Here is a 17,697-nt window from a genome sequence, read left to right as displayed (position 1 = left end):
CTCCTAAAGTTCTTACCATAGCTTCTCCGGCAACGGTGCCCAAAACTTGACCCGACTCGCAATTACACAGATTTTTATATTCAAAAAAATGACCAAAAACTCGACTTAACTTTTATTTAACAGCTAATGTGAACAAATGAAATGTTATAAATTTTAGAATAATAGTTTTCAAACTTGTGGTATTAAACAAGTATACATATCGTTTTAAGTAATAAAAAGTTTTCTATAAAAACTCCAATATCAATTCCACAGAGAAGCAGTAATTCTTTGTATAGACTTTTAGTAAAACTTTTTACTTAAACTATAGAAATTAATCTAGAAAATATAATAGCAAGTTCAGGTGTAAAGTAAAGCTACTAAATTCTTACAAGTTCAGTTTAAAACTAAATGTAAATGTAAAAATTCTAAACTATGCTAAATGTAAAAGAGAGTTCTAATTATGAAAAGAATTTTTCCCCTCTCAATGAGTTCATAATCTGAGTAGGAATCATAAGGTTTAAAGGTTTAAATGATGTATTATGACAAATAGGAGCATATATATTCTTTACCCTCTCCTAAGGGCATAAATAACATTAGCTAATCTAAAGTAAGTTCTTGATTGTATGGTAGTGTTAAGTAGATTATAGCCTCTCAAATCTAGATTACCCACTATGCCCTCTCTATAGGACATACCAGAGACTAAAGTTCCAACTCTAGACAAAATTGGTAAAGGATCTAGTCTGTCACCCTAAAAACGCCCCAATCAAAACTTATCTCCCTATCTATTTACACTTTCCTTAGATTGTGGTTTCCCTCCTTGTAAGGTTAGTGGGGTACTCACTAGTTAGGTGAAATCATAGCTCTCTCAAGCCATTATGTTTCACAACGGATTTTAACATTACAAGTGGCTAGTTTGCAAAGTAAATGAAGAACCGATGAAAATTTCATCACAATTTTTAGGAATAAAAGAATTTCTAAACAAATTAAATCCTCCATATGATTACTTCTTATTACAAAATAGAAAGAAAATAAAAAATACTCAGAATTCATGGGAATAACAAAACATAACATGATTTATATTAAAACTCAAGTTCACAAAATAAAACTTAAACAAAAATACAAATACTTATCTCAAACTCTTCCCCAAGCAATTCTTTGAAGTTCCAAGACTTACTTGACTCCAATATACTCTTATAAGACTCACAAAACTTCAGCAATCACAAAGACTCATCACTCTCTCACTATGGGGACCGCCCACTCTTATGGGGGTCCAACCTACTCTAAAACGACTCCACACACACACATCTTCATTTGGATTCAACTTTATGTATAAAGCTCTAAAAATTATAAAGGGTTGCTTTAGACATCCATTCAAAATTCTTCCAAATGCAAAAAATAAAATTAGTAGCTGTTTCTAACGCCTAGTCCCGATTGTGACGCCTAGGTGCCAATCTCATATGGACTTTGGTGCTTAGGCGCAAGAAGTGGCGAGTTGGCGCCACTGCTTCATGGCTGCATTTTGCATTTATTTTCACTCTTTTTCCTTAAAACTCTATTTCTTGTACCTCAAACTAAAAACATGGAAACTACCTTTCATTAAAGCACGATATCATAAAAAATAAGAATGAAATGTATATATAAAATAGGTAATTTTAAGAGGTGTCAGATCTACTCACGATGCATGAAGAAAACACAATAATCCATTATCTTTTAATAAAGGAAATTCATATGCAATGAGTTTACAATTAATATAAAACAAAATAGAATGAAACACAAATCTTTCTCCCTGAGAAAAGAAGTGAAAACTCCTCCCCAAATGATCTAAAAGTGTTCCTTGTACTACTTACAACAATCTTTTACAATATCCTCTCAATTATCTCTAAGGAAATGTAGAAAAATACAAAATCTAACTTTGAACCCTACTTTTTTGCACACTTAGACTTTTTCCTTAAATTCACAAATGATCCTTCTCTCTGTTAGTTTTGCTTCTCCCAATTCATAACCTTCAAATTTGTCTATAACTGCTGCAGAAACCGCCCAAGTTAGTGTGGAGCAGAGGCACCACCTTCTCGGGTAATCAAGGCAAATAACCGGCGCCTAGGCGTCAGTCTGTGGCGCCATGACGCCAGGTTCTCTATTTGCTGGACATCAATTGGCTCTTAGGGGCCCATCTGCGACATCATGACGCCATGGAGTGGAGCCACTTCCGCCTTTTCGCTCCGTTTTTTACTCCAATTGCTCTAAATCTCCTACCTTTTATACCTACAACAAAAGCATAGAAATATCTTCCTTTAAAGTGCAATTTCATCAAAAAATAAGTGCTAAATATAAATGAAAAATAGCATGCTACAAAACATGTGAGATATCCATTAAAATGATGATTTCTTAAGCCACTTTTCAACACAAAATATCATATTCTAGACTTTGAAAGAGCTAGCCAAATTGTGCGGGGAAGAAAATAGATCCTTAATAGCGTCCCTCATTATTTTGTCTTATCATTTTGAGGACTTCAGGAGTTTGGAAGAAAAAGTGAGTTATTCCACATATGCCTACCTATTATTTAGAAAAGAAGTTAAAATTATTGCTGCAATAATTTTACAACATAATTACATATGGTGACATCATTCCCACTATGATGTTGACTTTACAAATGTAGATGAAAAAGAATCAATATCTTCTGAAACATATGAGTATCGATTGAGATAATCGATGATGAATATTGTCACCCCTTACATAGACGATGAAGAACGCGTTGATGAGATGGTTGACTTACGAGAGCAAATCATCGAAGCTTTAGTTAATAAGCGATTCGATGTTATAAGTTCGATTTTGTGAACTAGTATTTGGTAATGTAACTGAAACTTACAAATTATCGAAAAGTACTTGATCAATTTATTTAATGAATTAAAACATGAATGATTTAGCATTATAACAATTTAACTTCGTACTTACTTTTGTATCTTTAAGGTTTCATACAACAAAGTTAAATATAAGAATTATGAATGTATAAAATTTTATGAATTTTATATAATATGAACTTTTGCATATTTATTCACAATTGTCTCACAATATTTTAAAATAAATTTTTTGAAACATTTGCAACGAAGACTTTTAAATAACAATGTTTGAATTCGCAGGTGTCGCGAAATGCATCCTTGACCTCCAGTTCGAGCTCAAGCTTGCGACTCCTTGGAACCTAGAAGTTGCCATACAGCCCCAGCTGATACAATTTTGCTTCAGTTCTGTACCGCGACTCAAAATCCTAGCCCTTGCGACATCGCTGCTTGGGATTTAGCCATCGCCTCTGCTATCACCCTTGCCGTCGCCTTCGCCGTCGCCGTCGCCGCCTCCGTGACCATCATACTCGCTCTCGAGACCACCACCTGCTCGGAATTCGCCGCTGAACCCGCCTCTATTGCTTGCCAAAGCCTCCCCCTCGCCGTTCGATAAAATTTTATATTCCCCCTCAGGTATTGATCTCGTCAAATTTCTTATCAACCGTTTTTCACTTGATAAACATTGCATTTCTTAACTGCCTCTTCTTCCTTATCATCACTGGCTCATTGCACACTAACCTAAAATGCATGTCCATAATTATATTGGTTAATATTGCTGTATAGGCCGTGAGTAGGCTATCTTATTACTGCGTTATGATTTTGGTTGATGTAGTTATTAATTATTCGGTAGCTTGAATTATTCTTAGTTTTGTATGAACTAATTGATTTGCTGCAATGACGTACTTTAATTTTATAAGATGTGAAGTTTGCCTGTTAACCGGTCTCATTTCTTCTATGATGTGTTGAGAAGCTCTGCTTCTTGTATTTTCAATGCCTGCTTGTACTGAATGGTAACATTTAGAGAAATTTTGCTTCTCATACTTGAAGGAGGATGTACCTACAACAACAAAAAAACAACAACAACAATAAAACCTTTATCCTACTAAGTAGGGGCGGCTGCATGAATCCTTTTTCTCCATTGTGTTCTATTTAGTGTCGTATTTTCATTTAATTCTAATAAATTAATATCATTTTTTATACAATATGCCATCTCATCCTAGGTTCTATTTAGTGTCGTATTTTCATTTAATTCTAATAAATTAATATCATTTTTTATACAATATGCCCATCTCATCCTAGGTCTACCTTTGCCTTTCTTAGCATAAGTCGAATCTAAAACATCTACTCTTCTAATCGGATCATCAAATGGTCGACATTTAATGTGACCAAACTGTCTAAGACGACTCTCTCTAATTTTGTCCGTCACTGGAGCTGCACCAACCCTATCACGGATATATTCATTTCGCATTTTGTCTTCAAGTGTAAAGCCACTCATCAACCTAATTATTCTCATCTCGACAACAGTTAACTTTGTTTTATGCTTCTCTTTTAAAGACCAACTTTTAACACCATATAACATTCATCACTATCTTATAAAATTTTCCTTTCAGTCTAAGCGGTACTTTTCTATCATACAGTAGGTCTGAAGCATTCCTCCACTTCAGCCAACCAACTTGAGCCAACCAACTTGACCAACTTGAATTCTACTAATAACATCCTCATCAGTATCACAATCACTTTGAACAATAGACCTGAGATACCTAAAGCGTTCACACCTTTTAATAATTGATCACCCATAGTTATATTTCTGTCATTAGAGCTATTACTACTAAAACTACATTCCATGTATTCAGTTTTAGTTCTACTCAAACAAAAGTCTTTAGACTCCAAGGTAGGCCTCCATAATTCAAATTTTTCCTGAGTTTTTTCTCTTGTCTTATCCACGAGAAGGATATTATCAGCAAAAAAACATACACTAAAGTACATCTTCCTGTAAGTGTCCAGTTAGACCATCCATAACTAAAGCAAAAAGATATGGGCTTAAAGCTGATTCCTGATGTAAACCAATAGAAATAGGAAAATATTTGGTAGAAATAGGAAAATATTTGAATAGGAAAATATTTGGTCAATCCTCTTTCTGTTCGAACACAAGTAGCAGGTCTTGTATATATATCTTTAATGACTTGAATATAAGTCATCTCAACACATTTCTTCTCAAGAACTCTCCAAAGGATATCTCTTGCAACCTTATCGCAAGCTTTTTCTAAATCAATAAAAATCATATGTTGATCCTCTTTATTATCTCTGAACATCTCTGAACTTCTCCACCAAACCTCCCCCATTAAACCTCTCAATAAATGTATAGCTTCCATAGTAGACCTACCCAACATAAATCCTGATTATGAGAAATCTTTCTTTGTAATATGTCTTAACCTATGTTCAATTACCTTCTCCCATAATATAATTTTAAAGTATGACATATCAATACCTTTATGATTGGCACACTCTCGTGCATCCTCTTTATTCTTAAAAATAGGGACCAAACTATTCTTCCTTCACTCCTCAGGCATCTTTTTAGTTTTTAAAATAATATTAAAGAGTCTAGTAAGTAAAGAAACTCCCAAATCTCCTAAATATTTTTATTATTTAATTGGGATATCATTAGGTCCTACAGACCTGCCACCCTTGGTTTTCTTTAAAGCCTCATCAAATTTTTTTTTTTACTAATGCGACGGTAAAAATGAAATATTTTATTATTATTAATGATATTAAGATCACTAAAATCGATCGTATTTTCTAAAAAAATATTAAAAAATTTATCAAAATAATTTACCCACCTATTTTGAATATCTTATTATAAGAAAAACACTTGTTTATTTTCATCCTTAATACACTTTGCTTGAGTTAAAGTTTTACTTTTCTTTTCTCTTTGTTTGGTTAGTTTATACATATATTTTTCACTGTCCTTGGTATTTAATCTATTATAAAGATTAGTAAAACATAATTTTTAGTGACACAGATTGTTCCCTTAGATTCCTTATGGATCGTTTGATATTTTTTTCAGTTCTTTAAATTTTACATTTAAAACAAATTTTATAACATATGTTCTTATTATTTATTTTTTCTTGCACATTATTATTCCTCTACCAATAATTTTTATTTATAGAAACATTTTTTTTATTCTCCAAATACAATTTTTATCACTTGTATAATAGTTTTTGTTACTTTATCCCACATAGAATTTGTTTCTTTCATGAATATCTCAAATTTTGAAATCTTGAATTTTACTCATAAAAATAATTTTATTTGTGTCATTTAGGTGCCTTCATCTAATTCTACGATGATGTTTCCTAGTATTCTTTATTTTACAACTCTTCATCTTAAAATTTAGAAATGTTGAGTATTTAAATATTCACTTGGAATGACCTTACAATCTTTACATTCTCTACGATCTCTACTTCTCATAAGAAAATAATTAAATTGTATTTTATTAGATTAATTCTTATAAGTAATAACACGCTCATCATTTTTCTTGAACAAAGTATTAGCAATAACAAAATCATATGCTAAAGTAAAATCTTGTATAGCTCTACCTTCTTCATTAATCACTCCAAAACCGTAACCACCATGAATATTTCTAAAATCTTATACCACTATACCGACATATCCATTTAAATCTCCTCCAATAAAAATTTTTTCTTCAAGATTTATCATTTGTATTAAGTTTTCTAAGTCATTCCAAAATTTTTCTTTAGAACTTATATCTTAACCTATTGGAGGAGCTAAACACTTATGTTATTAAATATCTTAGTATAAACAATAATCTTAGGAGCTATAATTTTATCTCCAACTCTATTAATTTTTACAACATTCTCTTTCAAACTCTTATATATAATTACACCTACCCCATTTCCAGTGCGACTCTTACATGAATACCAAAGTTTAAAACCTAAGCTATCAATCTCCTTACCTTTTATCCAACCCATTTAGTTTTTTGAACATATAATATATTTATCTTTCTATGAAAAATAATATCAACCCTACTAGCGAATTATTTTTTTTCGTGAGTGTGCCTTATTGAGATGTGTATAAGGACTTGTGATGCTAATATTTCTTGTGTATTTTCATGTCTAACACCAAAACCTTACTTTCTTACATTTATACTACCCAAATTTTTTATATCACATAAAAAATACCACTATTTTAATTTTAGAACTGAAATACACCTTTTCATGCCAGGTAAGGTGGCACATATGTAAAAATTGATGTTTAGGTGTTAGATATGTCAATACATAGGAATTAGGTGGTATGTATGTAAGTCTTCCTATTTCTTATTATTACTTAATAGAATGAGATTGCCAATGTTAGAGTTCCATATGCTTGCCTGAGGTTTAAAATATAAAATCTATGTGCCTATGTGAGTTTGCAACAAAGATAGCATTACTTTAGACATCGAATGGGTAAACCTGTTTAAAATTCCTGCATTTTTTTGCATGAATTTTCTATGATTTTTTTTTCTTTATGATTTAATAGGTTTCACATCTTTCCCATACTTTCATATTTTGGTTGATGCGGAACTTCTGCCTTATAGAGATGCTCACTTTTACATTTTATTTTGTGCATGGGAATTGTTGCTCTTGAATGCTTGTGTTATATATGAATTGATGATCGATTTTCTGCTGAGGTAGGTGAGGTTATGTAGTTTAAATTATTGCATAACTTTGCCTTGTGAGGTGAATTTTCATGTTGAAATTTTATCAACAAATGATAACAGTAATTATTAAAAATAAACTAAAAATTTATTAATACTGGTAGGATCTTAAAAATCTTTGTATAAGCATGTGATTAGTGATTAGTTGCCTTAACAATAGAATGGGATAAATTTTTAATTTTTTTTACAAAAGTTTAAATTCTTAAAAAATTTCAAAAATGGCTTTATACGAATAACCACATTTTTAAATATGCAAAATACCCAAGGACATCTCCAGTTCTTCTCTTATTTCTACCCATTGCTCATCACTGTAGATATTGGCCTGCCCCCATATCCAAACTCTTTCTCTTCTCCACCTCACAATTTGCAACTATAGGGACATCTCTTTCTTTCTTGTGCTCCCTCTATTTTTTTCCCTTGAGATGAAACTTTCACTTGTTTTGCAACTGCCTTTGACCTTTTACTCTTCTTACTCCTCGTTCTCCACTTATAAGCTATTGGAAGTCTATTGAAACTCCTTCTTCTTATTTGGTTTTTACTTCCATTGGGTTCCATCAATTTAGATTTTCTAAACTTCCTTGAAAAGGTTAGGCCTTTCTATTTCCTGCCAAAAAGAACTGAAATACACCTTTTCATGCCAGGTAAGGTGGCACATATGTAAAAATTGATGTTTAGGTGTTAGATATGTCAATACATAGGAATTAGGTGGTATGTATGTAAGTCTTCCTATTTCTTATTATTACTTAATAGAATGAGATTGCCAATGTTAGAGTTCCATATGCTTGCCTGAGGTTTAAAATATAAAATCTATGTGCCTATGTGAGTTTGCAACAAAGATAGCATTACTTTAGACATCGAATGGGTAAACCTGTTTAAAATTCCTGCATTTTTTTGCATGAATTTTCTATGATTTTTTTTTCTTTATGATTTAATAGGTTTCACATCTTTCCCATACTTTCATATTTTGGTTGATGCGGAACTTCTGCCTTATAGAGATGCTCACTTTTACATTTTATTTTGTGCATGGGAATTGTTGCTCTTGAATGCTTGTGTTATATATGAATTGATGATCGATTTTCTGCTGAGGTAGGTGAGGTTATGTAGTTTAAATTATTGCATAACTTTGCCTTGTGAGGTGAATTTTCATGTTGAAATTTTATCAACAAATGATAACAGTAATTATTAAAAATAAACTAAAAATTTATTAATACTGGTAGGATCTTAAAAATCTTTGTATAAGCATGTGATTAGTGATTAGTTGCCTTAACAATAGAATGGGATAAATTTTTAATTTTTTTTACAAAAGTTTAAATTCTTAAAAAATTTCAAAAATGGCTTTATACGAATAACCACATTTTTAAATATGCAAAATACCCAAGGACATCTCCAGTTCTTCTCTTATTTCTACCCATTGCTCATCACTGTAGATATTGGCCTGCCCCCATATCCAAACTCTTTCTCTTCTCCACCTCACAATTTGCAACTATAGGGACATCTCTTTCTTTCTTGTGCTCCCTCTATTTTTTTCCCTTGAGATGAAACTTTCACTTGTTTTGCAACTGCCTTTGACCTTTTACTCTTCTTACTCCTCGTTCTCCACTTATAAGCTATTGGAAGTCTATTGAAACTCCTTCTTCTTATTTGGTTTTTACTTCCATTGGGTTCCATCAATTTAGATTTTCTAAACTTCCTTGAAAAGGTTAGGCCTTTCTATTTCCTGCCAAAATCCCTAACTGAACTTACTTCACTTAATATTAGATCATGTTATTTGTTGAACTCTTAAGTAGGTGCGAACATATTGTTCTTGAACAATTTTATTCAGCTGTGATTTTTTTTGTAGGCTATATAAAATTAGGGCATGGAAACAAACGATTTAGATGCGAAACTCTCAGAGTTAGATGCTTGTGGGGAACCACAGGCAAATGGAAATTCCAAGGCAAGTGTTGGTGCTCTAACTGATGATGTACAAATCACATGCTTCACGGAGGACTTGCATGATGCCACTCTTCATTTTCAAATCATACGTTTCTCCAAACAAGTGAGCTGATTTAGCATAATGTTTCATAATAACTTAAATTAATTGCATTGTTTTTATTGTTTGGTTTTATTTTCAAGGGACATTTCTCTCAATTTTAATGAGTTGATATCTGACTAAAAATATGAAATTTTGTATTGATCAATGTTTCCTTATTCTTAGCCAAGGGTCGTAAATTTTTATGGTGTATGACAAGAGAAAAATGCTTTTCTGCATTTTATAACCATTATCCAGGAACACACTAGTGTATAATGCTTTTGCTTTACTTATCAATTTATTTGACAAGCGAGTATAAGTGGATTGTAATCTATTCTTGCTGCTCCTTATTTCGCACCAAAAATAATCCCTTACTTTAAAATGCTCATTTTCGGTGGGCTTATTCCAGCCATATTAGGTTAGCTTTATGATTGCTGGTTTTAGGTTTGCTCTAGTTGATTTTTACATTAGGTGTTAAATTTACTATTAAGGTTTGAAATTCGGATCAGACATTGAACTAGAAGAAAAAGAGGTTTAACGTTCAAAGGTTCAACTGTGGTTAAACCTGGGGTTGCATTGAATGATGCAACAAAATTCAATACTTATTGTGTATACGGTTGACGACAATAAACAAAAAGAAGAATTATTTAGGAAATAATTTGTTGTAGAATTGAAATTAAAGAACTTGTCCTACTCAAAAACTTCTTAGTTATAAAAGTGTCTCAGTAAACATTTTTATCTTTGAATAAAAATATGTTATGAATCTTTTGAAAGAAATAATAATGATTTATTGCAAGTCATCTGAAACTTCAATTGAACCAAGTCAAAAATTGAACTCAAATGAGAAGGAATAGAAGTTCACATTCAATAATATCAAAAATTAGTTTTTTGATCTATATGATTTACACGTCTTAACATCCCTTTTATTATAATTCTCATAACTTAATTTATGCACCAGTCAAAGGAATGTCACCTTCAAGCTGTTTTTAGAAGCCTTGGGTATTTAAAATTAAATTTTGAAAAAGGTTTTCTCTATAGAAAATATGAGACTTTATAAATTGAAGGTTATTCTAATGTTGATTATAGGGGATTATCAATGAATTGGAAATTTATTTCAGGACATTGCACACTACTAGGAGAAAAGTAGGTAACATGAAAAAGCAAGAAATTACCTCTTTTCTAACTACATTCAAAGCAATCATGTATCTGCGAACTCTTATTGATTACAAATATTATAGAAAATTTAAAAATCAAATTGAAGGTTATTCTAATGTTGATTATAGGGGATTATCAATGAATAGGAAATTTATTTCAGGACATTGCACACTACTAGGAGAAAAGTAGGTAACTTGAAAAAGCAAGAAATTACCTATTTTCTAACTAAATTCAAAGCAATCATGTATCTGCGAACTCTTATTGATTACAATTATTATAGAAAATTTAAAAATCAAATAGAAATGACTAATGATTATTTATTGTTATAATAAGATTTTTATCAACACTGCCCATAATACAACATGATCAAACCAAATATATGAATGTGAGTAGGTATTTCATTTAAAAAAAAATGGAAAAGGGTTAATTTACACACTGTATATGTTCCCGGGAAGTCGACTCTCCTACATATTTACCAATGTGACTTTGCATCCTGCAAATATCTTAAGCAAATTTGAAATAATAAATTTTTTCTATCTTAGTTTGAATGTGTTTTGAAAATATTATGATTTAAAATAAGAACTAAAGGGGCCATGAATTCTCGTGCTAGATAAGGAAACATATTTTTTATAAATTGACACACGTAACATGAAAAGAGGAATGCAATAAATTCATGTGCTTAACGTGATGAAAATTGGAGTGTCGTGGATTGCTCTCTCCTCTCACTAGCCAATATAGAAAAATTTTTGGCAGTATTTTTAATTTTTAATTACTTTGTAATTGGTAGTTTTCAATTTTTTTTGGGTAATTTTGATATAAATTGTTATTGGATTAATGAACAAAATAAGATTTCTAGCCACTTCTTTTTTTTTTGTAGTAATTTTTATGGAGACTCCCCATAAAAATACTATAAGCTTTGTTTCCCATTATTGATGGCTTCTTCTTTAATAAACGGATTGTTTTCCTCAGCAAGCAACAACCAGCTATTTGTTTGTACCTCCTAATTGTTATAAAGAGCAAATTGTGCTATGTTTTTTCCTTATTTAGGGTGACACAATTTTAATAAGGAGCACATTTTATCCTGCACTTAGTAATTGGAGTGATTCACCTAAAAATATTATTTTAGTGATTTAGAGGGTGTTTTCCATCTTCAACTCAAAATTATTGTTGTTGTTGATATCCAATATAAATAGTTTTTATTAAAGTGCCATCAGATCATGGGAGTGCTGGATAGGAAAAATCATTGGTCATGAATTCATTGCTTATAAGGAAATATCTTTTTCATGGATTCATATATAAAAAGGGAAAGAAAAGGCCCATTGATTGCTCCCTTGCATCAAACGACAATCCCTATATTGATTAAACAACAGGATAACTAGGGCGGTTTTATGTGTTTGTTGTTGTAATTATTTATTTTCTTTTACTTTCCATGCAATTTTATATGTAAATACCCATTGAAAGAATGAACAATTCAAACTTTTGTAGCTATTTCTTTTTTTTTTGTAGAGTATCTAATTTCTTTTAGATTCTTTGGCTCAAAACAAACTCTTAGCCCAAAATAGAAATAACTAAAATATTTTTAGTATGATTGCAACTTAATTTTAATATAACATATTGATTTTTTATTTAAAGAATATAATATATTGACTTACAATTGTATCATGGTAAAAGAGTTTAAAATAACAAATTAGGACCCAGTAAACTTTCTTAATTATGCTAAAACCAGTAACTTGTTTTTCTAGTTCGTATTTTATTTGTTTTTCTTCTATTGGAAGTTCTTTTCTTATACCCTATCTTTTTACATTGAATTATGTGTTGCTATGACCTTGGATTGGGTCTCTATTTGTTATTTGACTACTTTTATATTTGATTCTTTTTCACTTGTACCTCAGTTTAGTAATTCTACTTTCAAGATTCAAATCATAAGATGATGTTGGTTGTGAAGTTGAAGAAGGTTGACCATCCTGAAAGGAAAACATGTGTGCACAATAACACATTATTTTTTTCAGAGGTGCATTGAAAAATTATTTTGCTTATTCGTAAGACGAAAGAATGTGTATGACCACGCAGCTAAAATTACAAATAGCACCCAAAGATTTATTGTAGTTTGTCATGATGGCTTAACATACATTGCTTTGAGAATAAGTGAGAAAAAGTTCATTATAACCTTCTGAGGAAGTTATTACATAAGAGAGAAAAGGGGGTCCTTCAAAGATGATCAGAAAAGTCTCTTTGAGATGATTTGTTAATATTAGAATGAATTGGACAAGTTTAGACATGACTAGAGAAAGAAGTTGAAAATAACTTCGGAGAGCAACTTTTTGGTCACAGGCTGAGGTAGAGAGAAATCAAGTGGAAACCTCTTTGGTCAATTGCAAAATCCTCCTTTATAGCCGACATTAACAGATCTTATATTTAAACTAAGGCATCATTAGTGGCCATGCAGTAGACGAATGATGACAAGAACTGGATTTTTAGTGATATTTTTGTAGTTTGACTTAATTTTAACAGGTGTTTCACATATGCATGGGATGGGTGGATGTGGGAAAGTTTGACAGCCATTATTGCATCTTGGCCACCAAAGTCATGCTTCAACATTGTATAGTAATGTTAGAATGGGGAGAAATTCTCATGTTAGGAATATGAGGTGAGTGAATTTATAATAAACATCAAACAAAATAAGAGTGGCTAGAAGAATCTAGTTGGATTTACACATAGATGACTAGGATTACATCTAGGTATGAAAGATGATGCAGTTCACAAACATCTTAGATTTTAGGATTACCAATGTAGATTTATGATGAAATGAACAAAATGTCATAGACAAGCCAAGTTCATATAGATCACAAACTCTTCATTTGAAAATATACATTATTTTAGATGAAAAAACTAGAAAAAGAAGGCAGTTTATAATTTAATATCCATCTACTAGAAAAATACATAAAAAATTCAGAACTACAAACGATCATATAATTATTTTAAAATCATGCATTATAAAGATTTATTGTTTCTAACTATAATAAAATCATTCACTTGTGCAAACCGATAATGAAATTCAGGAAAGCTATATAAGCAGAAGGAATAGAATTCACCAAATTAGAAAAACCAAGCCTATTTTATAAGGAGATAAACTTTCGAGGAACTTTAAGCTCCCAATTAATTAAGTGGAGAACTTGAAAGATTTACATTCAATATATTCAATTAAAAAGTTTATTTTGATGATTGTACTTTTACACATTTAAAACATCCTTTTTATAATCATAGAATTTCTTGAATTTACAATAAAGATACCTAGAAATTAAATGGTAGTTGCATGTAGATATAATTTTAAAAAAATTGCTAAATTTGCAGAAAATTCACACTAATAAAGGTATTGTACTATCCAACTTGAAAAGCTACACTCCAACTACCTAAGCCACTTGGGTGACTCGTTCAGTACGAAGAAACCTATATACCACTTAAATCCTCCTTTTTAAGTATTTTTGCATCAATGTGCTCAGCTTAAAGAAATGGCGTTGGGGAATTTAATGCTGAAAGTTGGTAAGCATATTTGGGCATTATTTTTGCATATTCCGTGGAAAATGTATGGATCTTCACTTGTACAGTTTTAATTTTTATTTTATATGGTTTATTTGGTATCCCCCATTAGTGATTTGTTTGATTCATTTCCAATAATAATTTAGAAAAGATTGATGTGAAAGTCTGCGAGTCATGAAAATGATATGTTATATGCAAATTGCAAATGAAATGGAAATAGAGAATAATTTAAGTCATTGATTGATAAAATATGATACAAAATTAAATTAGATACATTAAAAAATAAACTATTCTTACTTATAAGCATTTGTCCTAATTCATTATATTATTTTATATGATTTTGTGCTAGTTTAATATTGATAAAGAAATACCAAGACAAAAAAAAGTTGGTAGCTGCATTTAATATACAATAAAATAAAGTTCAATCTGCCGTATTTACAGAAATGTCACACTAATAAATCCTCAAAAGTATCGTAGTGTCGCAACTCCTTGAAAAACCACACCTCAACTGCCAGTGCCAGCTGCATGACCCATTCCAGCAGTAACCCATGTGCCACCTAAATCCACCCCTTTAAGGACTTTTGTATCAATCTGCATGGCTTGAAACGAATTTAATGCGGGGCAATTTATTGTTGCTATTTTGCAAGATTGTTTGGGCATTATTTTGTATTTTCTGTGAAAAATATGTGTCATCACCTTCAGATCTATTTTTCGCTTTATGTGGATTCTTTGGCATCCACCATTAGTAATTAATTTAATTCAACTGTGGTAATATTATTAGAAATAAGATTTAATGAGGAAGTCTCGGAGTTATGAATATGATATGTTGTATGCAAAAGTCAAATGAAATGAAATTAGTGAATAATTCAAGGCATTGGCTGATGATTTATGATACAAAATTAAATCATATACATAAAAAAATAAATCTAATACCAGATTCTTTTATGAGTTCTATAAGCATTTGTCCCCCCAATTAGTTATATTATTTCTTACGGTCCTTTTTTCTAACAAGTAATTTATTATTGGTAGACATTTCTATGGCTTATAACGTTATTTATCATATGATTTAAATTTCAGGTCTCCTGCTCACATGCCAAGATTTATAATTATTTTGGTTAATATTAAATTTCTTGTAAATATTCTTCATTCAAATCATACATATTATTGAATTGTGCACTATGATATGATATATATAATGATGAAGCTAAATCACCTATATACTTAATGAATATATTGTAGCTAATATTAAGACGAAAAGAAAAGAAAACTTATGTTTGACATTTATCAAACTTCATAAAGTTTTATTATGATAACAAATTGACTACATAAATATAATGTGCCTATCACATGCGGACGGACATTCTCTTTAAAGAAAATTAACCAAATGGCTTATAGATTAGTTGTGTTGGATTGTGCATTTTTAGATCTGGTCATATAGCTCTTAAATTGAGCATGTAGTTGAGTTCTGTAATCACTACATGACAAACATTAATCTTTGAACATGTTTTATATCATTCTATATTGATTTCGTTTCAATTGCATTAATTTACTGGAAGGAGTTATTCTTTTCAAATATTTGGGAGTTAGACATTATAGCTTTCAAATAATTCTTCATCGAATTAAAGAATATAGCACAATCTTATAATATTCTTTTTGGAATGGTTTAAAATCATAACTAAGGTAATTTTGTTTCAGTTGCACCATCTAATTATTTTTTTAACCGACCCAATTGTTATATCCTAAATATATAAGACATTATGTGAAATATTTAGCTTTGGTATCAAATCTAGTGCAAGACACCTTAGGTTTACAATGCCTAAGATTCTCTTTTTATAATTATAAAATTTCCTAGGATTTACAATAAAAATTAAATTCTACAATCACATCTAGTTATAATAAAAACCTTATTCACTTGCATTTTGGAGCCTTATTCTTTGATTGACTGGCATTCTATTTCTTTCCCTCTATCTAAGATATTTTTCTTGATTACTCGTGCTTTGATTTCTCTGATTGGCGCTTATATTTCCAGCTGCTATCAATTTTCTGCAGATCTATGCATGGATTGGATGCAACTCTGCCAAATTTGGGCATTTATATGCTGCTGCACCCACTCGATCTGTAATTGGAATACTTGCTACTACTCTCTTTAAAAAAGTGGCATTTACATACACACCATCCAATTCATATGTTTTTACATATCTAGCACCCAAACATTACCTTTTATATTTATATCACCAAGAATTTTCGTATCACATCAAAAATACCCGTGTTTTAACTTTTAAAAAGTAAAATAAATATTTCTATGCATATACAAGGTGCCATATATATATAAAAATTGAAAGTTAGGTGTTAAATATGTAAACACAATAGAATTAAGTGGTATATATATGTAAATATTCCTAAAAAAAAGAAACTAATTCGCTTGATTGCCCATTATTCAACATTTTCTGATGTTTTGCAGAGCAATTCTGTAAGCATTACATCTTTGCTCAAGGGAAATGCTCAGAACACTGGATCGAGCATGGCACACCGGCTCGGTAGGTTCATATCTTAATTTGTTGTTCTATTTTGCTCTTTCATTGTTTGATTATACTATTCTAAATTGATGATTCTACGTTCAGTATTAAAGACAGGCCTCAGTGTAGTTCTTGCATGCAATATTCCAAAGGACAGCCCAGTTCTTGAGGTATGAAGTATAATAGAGAAAATTGTTAAAATTGTCTTCAAGGTTATTTGTATTGGGCCATTTTAAAAAAAAAAAAAGGGTAAATAAATTAAAGGAAAATTTACATACATACCTCCTAATTACTATATATTTACATATCCAACACCTGAACTTTAATTTTTTACATTTATATCTCCTAAATCTTTCACATCTCATAAAAAATATCACTATTTAACTTTTAAAATGTAAAATACACCTTTTAATGCATAGGTAAAGTGACATATATGTAAAAATTGAAGTTTAGGGGTTAAATATGTAAATACATAGGGTTTAGGGGTTAAATATTTTAGGGGTTAAATATGTAAATACATAGGAATTGAGTGATATGTACGTAATTCTTCCTAGATTAAATTAGACATATTAGCTAATCTGTGACTAAAATGATCTCTGATAACTAATCTATGAACAATTTGAATTTTTTTCTCAAATATAATATGTAAATGTGGTATGTAAACCAATTGATGGGATACAAATAGGAGTCTAGCTGAGTCAAGTTGAGCTTCATGCGCGTATGACAAAAAGCTTGAGCCTGCCCCTACTCTATTCAGTTTGTTTGTTTTGCAAAAAAGAAATTATAAAAGATATTGATAATATATTAGAATTCAAAGTTTTAAATTTATTATTATTGAAAAATTTTCATATTGTTTTCATTTTTTCATCTCAGATGATTTATTATTTCTCATCCAATCTCTTTTTTGTGAGGAGCATTTCCAATTCCTATGTATTTACATATCTAACACAT

General features: G+C 30.6%; 1 protein-coding gene across 2 annotated transcripts; it reads left to right on the top strand.

The window, feature by feature from the left end:
• Positions 1-3,117: 3,117 nt before the first annotated feature.
• On the top strand, positions 3,118-16,916 carry LOC110018156 (proteasome assembly chaperone 4; the record flags this gene model as incomplete). Of its 2 annotated transcripts, XM_020715367.1 has the most annotated exon segments (5): positions 3,118-3,449; positions 9,368-9,565; positions 16,280-16,348; positions 16,692-16,767; positions 16,852-16,916. In XM_020715367.1, coding segments are annotated over 4 exon segments (390 nt in total), but the record flags the coding sequence as incomplete, so codon positions are not given.
• Positions 16,917-17,697: the final 781 nt, after the last annotated feature.

Source organism: Phalaenopsis equestris, unplaced genomic scaffold (genome assembly GCF_001263595.1).
Source record: "Phalaenopsis equestris unplaced genomic scaffold, ASM126359v1 Scaffold000003, whole genome shotgun sequence".
NCBI classification, from domain to species: domain Eukaryota; kingdom Viridiplantae; phylum Streptophyta; class Magnoliopsida; order Asparagales; family Orchidaceae; genus Phalaenopsis; species Phalaenopsis equestris.
The sequence above is the reverse complement of the archived record's forward strand: the minus strand, read 5'-3'. Positions and strand labels throughout refer to the sequence as shown.